Source organism: Portunus trituberculatus, chromosome 46 (genome assembly GCF_017591435.1).
Source record: "Portunus trituberculatus isolate SZX2019 chromosome 46, ASM1759143v1, whole genome shotgun sequence".
Taxonomy (NCBI): domain Eukaryota; kingdom Metazoa; phylum Arthropoda; class Malacostraca; order Decapoda; family Portunidae; genus Portunus; species Portunus trituberculatus.
Window position 1 is genome coordinate 6,394,386 of NC_059300.1, and position 9,037 is coordinate 6,403,422.

Below are 9,037 nucleotides of genomic sequence, written 5' to 3' on the forward strand. Positions count from 1 at the left end.
TCTGACTGCCTGTTTTCAGCATCTTTCTCACCGCCGAAATGTTGCATCTCTTTCTATCTTTTATCGATATTTTCATGCTATCTGTTCTACTGATCTTGGTAACTGCATGCCTGCCCTCCTCCTGCGGTCTCGCTGCATGGACAAGGCTTTCTTCTTCCTCTCATCTGTTATTTTGTCCAACTTTGTAATGCAAGGGTTAACCAGTACTCTCAGTCATTAATACCTTTCACTGGTAAACTCTGGAACTTCCTACCTGCTTCCTATATATATATATATATATATATATATATATATATATATATATATATATATATATATATATATATATATATATATATATATTTATTTACAATTAATAAAATACGATAAAATTTCATAAGAAATGTACAGGCTGGCTGGGTGACCAGCAGACAACAGTGGTGAATTACACACTATGTGAAACGCATTCCCCAGGACTTTTCTGTTTCCTTCTCCTTAACAATAATGATGATGATAATAATAATAATAATAATAATAATAATAATAATAATAATAATAATAATAATAATAATGACAATAATAATAACAATAATAACAAACACTACTAACAGCAATGATAACACCAGCAATCACCAGCAGCTCCTGCTACTACTGATGGTGGCAGTGGTGGTGATCCATTCCCTTGCCAGAGATGAAAATGTTGGAAAATAATATAAATTGTAGATATGTACATACATAAATGAATAAATTGATGATGAGTTTCTCTCTGAACAACTTTTTACTATTGTACTAATCATAGTAATTAACATAATTATTAGGAGTATTAATAATATTAGTAGTACAACTACTACCATCACAACTTTCTATTATTACTAATAATCATCATTCTAATTTTTTTTTTTTTTTTTTTTTTTACGTCCGGTTCCCCTATTATATTAGGGCTAGGACGGTGCCTCCTGACAGAGGAGTCAGGAGGACTTCGGTTTTGGCATTTGGGAACCGTTACCCCAGTGGATGCCCTTCTAACCTCGGACCGTGGCCAGGATTCGAACCCGTGCGCTTGAGAACCCTGGGGCTCGCAAAGCGCGCGCGGTCCCACTGCACCACGGCGGCCCCCAATAATCATCATTCTAATAGTAATAATCATCATTCTAATAGTGGTTATTTATTATCAGTACTACCAATACTACAGTACTACAACAACTAATATTATCACTACTGCTACTTCAACAGTGAATAGCCAAGAATACACAGTATAGATAAAAACACTTTAATAATGCTTGTGCTACAGTGCTGGTCCAAACAAAACGTGTGCAAAAATCTTGGCAAAAATAGTTATCTAAAATAAACACACGTGTTCTCATTTTTTTCCGTCTTTCTTCCTCAGCACAACATTCTCTCTCTCTCTCTCTTACACAAACACACACACAATGAGAAACATATCCCTCCTTTTCTTTGTTTCCTTCTTCCCCATTACCTATATTTTACAGTATAACAATCTTTCTTTCTCAATCTGTCACACACACACACACACACACATTTTTTTTCTTCTTTCTACTCATTTTTTATATCCTAAAAAGCTTTGGCATCTTAAAGGTTAGCCATTAACATAAAATCTATCTAAAAAATGTATACCATACATTGGTTATAATTAAATGTTTGTCCCTCACCAACTTCTCTTCTCTCCTTTTAAGTCTCTCCCTTTCTATCTCTCTCTCTCACACACACACACACACACAAAATATTTTTCTCTCTCTCTCTCTCTCTATTTTGGCATTAACTATGGATAAAATTCTCCTTCCTTTTCTCTCTCACAAGACACAACCATGATTATTGTTATTTCAAGGTAAAAGACTACAAATTTCTCTCTCTCTCTCTCTCTGTCAGCCCCTTACACCAGCTTCTTAGCCTCAAAGAATTTCCTAAGGTGCCTCATCTGCCACCAGCCCATAACCAGCAGCACCCCCACCTGCCCCACTGCCCACCATAACACTCGCCGACTGGTGTTCTCTGATGTCTGCCGGAATCGCTCCTCCCGGTACTGTGGTGGTGGTGGTGGTGGGGATGAGAAGTATGGTTGAGAGTGGTGAAGGACAGAAGTGTATGTATGTGTGTTTGGAGGTAAGAGTGGATAGGAAAGTGTATTTTTTGTGGTTTGGTTGGTAAAGGAAAAGGAAAAGGAAAAGGAGGAGGAGGAGGAGGAGGAGGAGGAGGAGGAGGAGGAGGAAACGTAGTAAATGTAAAAGATGTGGAAAAAGACAAAACCCAGTAAAAAAGGAAAAGGAAAATGTATGAGGAAAAATGAGGCGGAGGAAAAGGAGGCAGAGGAGAAAAGACAAAAAGTAGTGAATGTAAAGGAAGATGCGGAAAAAAGATGAAAAGCAAGATAAAAAAAAAAAAATCAACAAAAGCATGAGAAATAGAAAGGGGGAAAGAAAGAAAATGCAATTAAATCATGAAAATAACCAAACTTACATATCTACACTTACAAGCTGATAAATCTTACTTTACATTATGTTCAACACTTTACATAGCTATCCAATCTTTATCTCTACATCCCACACACTTACAATCTACACTTTCAAACCACAAATCTTACTTTATTTTTACTTAACTCTACAATCATAATCATCCCTTCTACACCCATGCAGTTACAATACAAAGTAGTGCTTGTAAATTAACAATCTTACTGAATTTTCCTTGAATAACTTTACTTTGAAATTCTGGTTAACTACATAAAAAATATACTGGACTAAAAAGAAGAAAAAGAGATGGAATAACATTGTCTAAAACTACAACTAACTTTTTCTTAATTCACTATTTTTCTTTGAATCAACTTTTCTTTTTCTTTTAAATTACATGTACCACATGCACACACAGATTGACTAAATTTTCTCCATCCTTCACTTTAAAACAACACACACACACACACACACACACACACACACACACTAATTATCTCTCTTCTCAGACACACTTACTCTCTCTCTCTCTCTCTCTCTCTCTCTTTCTCACTTCTTTAAAACACTCACTCTTAATCCTCTCTCTCTCTTAATCCTCTCTCTATCTCTTTCTCTCTCAAACACACTCAATCAATTCTTTCCATCATTCTCTTTTCCTCACTCAATGATTCCTCTACATATTCCTCTTTCTCAACCAACAATCATCCAATCTCTCCCACTACATCCCTCCAACACTTTCCATCACTTACCCGCTGGTAGTTTTGCTCCTTGGTGATCTGGTCCACCTGATCAAGTAGCTGCCTCACCCTTAGTTGTAGTTCTGTCAGCTTCTCCTTCTGTGCCATTGTTGCATAGTCGATTGCATGTTCCCCAACTTGAATGTCGAAGTGGACACGCTATTGGTGAAGAAAAAGAGAGATTTTGTGGGGTTAGTGTGGTTAGTGTGTGTGTTTGTGTATGCATGGTATAGTTTGATAGGTTAATACAATGATTTCTCTGTGTCTCTCCGACATTGGCATTAACTGCTAAGGATATAATTTTATTTCCTTTCCTCTTTCTCTCACAAAGCACAATCATGGTTATTGTTATGTCAAGTTAATAGACTACAAATTTTCTCTCTCTCTCTCTCTCTCTCTCTCTCACATTCTCTGACACATACACACAAACCATTATCATTATTATTGCTATTTTGAACAAATGAACAACAAATTACTCTCCGTTGCTCACCAGCATTGATCCAGAAAACCACTTTGTTGAGTTGGAGAACAGACAGATAACATGTTCTCCAGGTGTGTGGGAGGTGAAAGTGAAGCGGCCCTCACTGCTGTACACCTGAGGGAACATGTGTGGATCAGTACAGGCATACACACACACACACACACACACACACACACACACACACACACACACACACACACACACACACACACACACACGGGAGAAAAGAATGCTAGGGTTAGTGCAGGAAGCTGTCACCACTACTTATGGCAGTCCTTATAAAACATGCCTGCCTATTTCCACCTGGCACAAAAGCATCAGAACACAGGAACTCAAGGGAACTACTTACCAAAATGTCTGTTCCTAAAGCAACCTGTATATGCTAACACTAATTACTGACTCTTATTATATGAGTTTCCTTTCTGTTTGGTAACTAGACTCTAAAATACTTGAAAACTGACCTAAGGAGCTGAAATTATTATAGATTTGACTCAGAGTTTTGCAAGAAGCAGTAGCATGTCAGGATCATATCATGATAAGGGGTATACATAATACTAACATAAAGAAAAACTTGTAAATAAATTGACAAAACTGAGCATGTACATTATGTTTCCTTTATACAATATCAATGAAAAAAAAATCTGTATTAACTATATAAGCAAACTTGAAATTTGTAGAAACACAAAACACCCGATCCACTAATGTTTCTGAACTTAGCACAGAAACTAAGTTTTTTCATTATCATATGTTTTTCTTTACATGCAAGGAAGGGCTTAAACACACACACACACACACACACACACACACACACACACACACACTCACCCTGGACAGCAGCATGTTATCTTCTGGGTCCTTCACCTCCACATGCATGCCTAACCCAGCATTGGAGGGCATATATCCACCTGTCCTTGGGTCATACAGCTGAAGCTTGTAGTTGGCTGTGGGGGCCAGGCCAGGTGAGTGTATGAATACCTTAATCTGTATCTTAATATCCTTTACTACTTTATTGATAATTCTCATTATTTTTATTTTATTCTTTTATGTTTGAACTTAAACTATGCAAAATCAGAAATGAAAAATAAGATATGTGTGTGGGTTCAGTAGATAAACAAGAAAACACTATTAACAAGTATCAAGTGAGTAAATATTTGTATGTCATTTTTCTTTTTAACTTTGTATTCAGATATGAAATAGGTGTTTGGGCAAGTTTCTATCTTCTTCCTCTCTCTTTTCCTAACCAAACCTAATCTCTCTATCAATCTATTTAACAAAAATCTGGACATTTACAATGGATCATGATAGGTTTTTCTCTCTCCCTCAGCAAGTTTGTCAGCATATCTCCTTAAAAACGTATTCTAGCCAACAGATACAGTTCACACAATGTTCTTCACTACCAAAGGAAAGAATGTTTCATGGAAGAGGTTGCTGGTCAAAATTTGAGATAAAATTTTCATCTTTCACAAGTCTTTTATAGGTGCAACTATAGTTTTTGTGATAATTTTTTGAGTTCATCTGCGTGTTGCTTTTATTCCCATAAAGTATTAGGTTGTATTTCTTTATCTGCCATCCCACACATCCACTTAGAAACTATCAGTCATAAAAACAAAAAGCAGATTAATATACAACAAACCAAGATCTACCTTGAAAGAAAAAGTTTCATCCTCACAATTAAATAACATAGCAGTAACACTCACCAGAAATGTTTCCCTGGGAAGAATAACCACCATTCGCCAGTGGCTGCCAGCTGACAATCATCCCCCACCACCTAACCAAACCAAACTAACATACCCTAACAGATAAATCTTTAAAAATATCAATCAGCATAATAAATAACTTGCGTGGGTATAAATAAAGAACTACTCCACATGAGAAGAATAAAGATATTGAGACTGGTGACTGAAATAATGCTCAAATTGAAAACAGCTGCCGGGTATGAAGGGCATGTACTGGTGAATCATACGAGCTTACAGAAATGTACAGAAGCTTCATCTTTAAAACCACAGCAATAGCCGACAAAATTACTGGGAAAGCCTGGAAAGGAGAAGCATCGGACAAAACCATCATGAGGTATCAACGAAAATATGGAAAGTTAAACCACGTCATGTTTGTCTTTTCTCTCCCTCTCACCTGTCACCATTGTTTCGTCGGGTATCTCCTCAATGAAACATTTTCTCTCCGTCTCTCCAATGTGGAAGTATAGTCCCTCCACCACGCTCAGAACACACAGGGAGATCAATATTATCACACGGCCCATCATTCTGACAGATAGTCTGCTGGGTCTCGGTCTGGGTCGGTGGAACTCGGTCCTACTGCCACGGTGCCACAACAACAATAATGGGTTAAAATAAATTCTCTACATATTTCATTTTCATTATTTTTATTTTCTAGGCTAAAAAATATATATAGAAATATTTTTTTTATTTTTGGGTCTTAAAATGTTACCTATTTGACTAGTTTCATTTATTCAAGGAAAAAACATGTCAAGTTATGGATTATTTTACTTGTTTATTCATTCATTTCAAATTAACATTGACCCTTTAATTCAAAACTAGATGCACTGAACTGATATGATATTTCTTCTGCCTCATTCATTTCACTTACTAAAAAGATCTTATACAAACAGTGTAGATTGCTGAGGAAAAAGAAATATGAAAGCGATGAAGTTGAGAACGAGCATCAAACTGTATTGGCAGCGTGTGTGAAACAGTAGCTGCCGACAAAGCGAATCATAGTGGATGCTACAGTGAAGAGTATATAAAGCCTAGAAGGAATGCGATCCAATCTTTAAGGAAGAAAAGCATGGAAGGTGACTGTGAATGGTAGGACTTTAAGTTCATTAAAGGTGAGAATATTTCAGGCTGTGTAGGTTTTGGTAGTCACAGAGTTAATTATGTATTTATGATAAAGAAAGAAGGAATCCGAGACAGTGGCGGAACTAAGGGGGTGGAGGGGGCGGTCCGCCCGGGCAGCACTTTCTTGATACACAAGCTATATATCTCTCTCTCTCTCTCTCTCTCTCTCTCTCTCTCTCTCTCTCTCTCTCTCTCTCTCTCTCTCTCGATGTAAACCACATCTTTGATTGCTACCTTCAGAAATTTACTGAATTATTTGACAAGAACTTTCCTCGTGTCACCATTAAAATAAAAGAAAAACACCTTGGAAAGCCATACATAACTCCAGCAATAAAACAATCTATAAAAGAACGCAATCGACTACAAAAACTTTACGCTAAATGGCCTATAACATATGAAAATACATTTAAAGTATATAGAAACAGACTAACATCTATCATCCGAACAGCTAAAGACAATTATTACAAAAATAAATTAACAAAACAATCGTCTAATCCCAAAAAGACTTGGACAAAAACTCTAATGGGGAAAAACATTCTAGTCCTCCAGCTTCTCTTACATTCAACAATGATAAAATTACAGAATCACAACACATTGCTGAATCATTTAATAACTATTTCACGGATATTGGTAATTCTTTAGTCAGTAATATTCCAGAATCCCAAGACTCATACCACAACTATCTTCCTGCTTCTGTCCCATTTTCATTTTTTTCTGGCTCCAACAACGCTAGTTGAAGTTAGGTCTATCATCAACAGTATGAAAGATTCTACACCTGGTCATGCCGGAATCACTGCAAAAATACTTAAAGTATGCTCAGAAGTAATATCTCCTTTCTTAGTCTTTATTATAAACAAATCTTTTCAAGAAGGCACATTTCCCAAGAAACTACAGATAGCACGCATTGTTCCCATATATAAAGGTGGCGATAATTCCATACCTCAAAATTACAGACCAATATCCATTTTACCTGCCTTAAGTAAAATTTTCGAGAAAGTCATGGCCGAAAGACTAACAAACTATCTTAATTAATAAGCAAGAACTGTTAACATCATGTCAATACGGTTTTCGTCCTGGTTACTCCACTGAGCTTGCAGTTCACCATTTGTGTCAATCTATGTATCATGCTATGGACTCTAAACTCTTTCAGATAACTGTTTTCTGCGACTTCAGTAAGGCATTTGACACTATATCTCACAACATCCTATTTACTAAATTACTTACATATGGAATCCGTGGCAGTGCACATAAGTGGTTCATAAGTTACTTATCCAATAGATCACAATTTACATCGTACAATAATGCTCTCTCCTCTCATAGAAATGTTACATGTGGTGTTCCTCAAGGTTCAATTCTTGGCCCGATTGTATTCTTAATTTATATTAACGATTTAACTAGGTGCAGTAACAAAGTTAAATTCCTATTATATGCAGATGATACCACAGTCTACATCCAGAGTAATAACTTACTTAATTTAAAGCATACCATGAATGTAGAGCTAACTAAAATTTATAACTGGGTTATATGTAACAAATTAACTTTAAATTTAAATAAAACTAACTACATGATCACAAGCCCCCTCCTAACTCTACCCATAACAACGTCCATTAAAATCAACAATATAGAATTAACTGAGGTGAAACATTTTAACTTCCTAGGAGTCTACATAGACAATAAATTAAAGTGGTCACAACATATTGATATAATTAAATCTAAACTCTCAATATTAACTGGCATTATTTACAGAATCCGTAGTTATCTAAACAGTAGCTGTCTCCGATTAATCTATTTTACTTTAGTATATCCGCACCTAACATATTGCAGTGCGATCTGGGGAGGAGCATACTCCACATATATTGATAATCTTTTCCTGGCACAAAAGAAATTGCTACGTGTTATGTATTGCAAAGGACGTTACGACCATACAAGCAGTATTTTCAAAGACAATAGATTTTTTAAATTAACTGGCATAATTAATCTTCATACCAATTGTTTTGTACATAAAGCCTTACACTGTCCCACACTAGATTTAGGTTTTAACACAATACAGCACAATGTCACTCGCCGGGCCCGACATTTACGTATTCCACTATGCAGGACGACTCACGCTCAACAGAGTGTTTTATCAGGTGGAGCCAAAGCCTGGAACAGTTTGCCAGAATATCTAGTCACAGAATGCAATAGCAGGACATTTAAAAAGAAATTATCCACAACAATTTTAACAAACTATAATGATTAGTCTATGTAATTTACTGTTAATTTGATATTTATTTCTAAAAACTACTAGTATTCATGATTATTTCTTCTTTGTACTGTAATGTCTAGTCAAATATGTTAATATGATTCATGTGTCTATATGCGTCAACTCAGTCATTATATGGTTGACCTTGATAAGGAATTACTCTGATTAGGATTGTTCAGTGTAACTTGTTATTATTATTTTTATTATTATTATTATTATTATTATTATTATTATTATTATTATTATTATTATTATTATTATTATTATTATTATTATTATTA

The 9,037-nt window shown here is 35.7% G+C and overlaps 1 protein-coding gene across 1 annotated transcript; it reads right to left on the bottom strand.

Annotated features, from left to right (window-relative positions):
- Positions 1 to 1,842: 1,842 nt before the first annotated feature.
- LOC123520129 (transmembrane emp24 domain-containing protein eca-like) lies at positions 1,843 to 5,980 on the bottom strand. Its single transcript, XM_045282062.1, has 5 exons — positions 5,790 to 5,980; positions 4,485 to 4,600; positions 3,669 to 3,773; positions 3,191 to 3,337; positions 1,843 to 2,020 (listed from the first exon to the last, which is right to left on the bottom strand). Exons 1-5 carry the CDS (start codon positions 5,917 to 5,919, stop codon positions 1,871 to 1,873), a joined length of 648 nt encoding a protein of 215 aa, XP_045137997.1. The 5' UTR covers positions 5,920 to 5,980; the 3' UTR covers positions 1,843 to 1,870.
- Between the last annotated feature and the right edge of the window lie 3,057 nt (positions 5,981 to 9,037).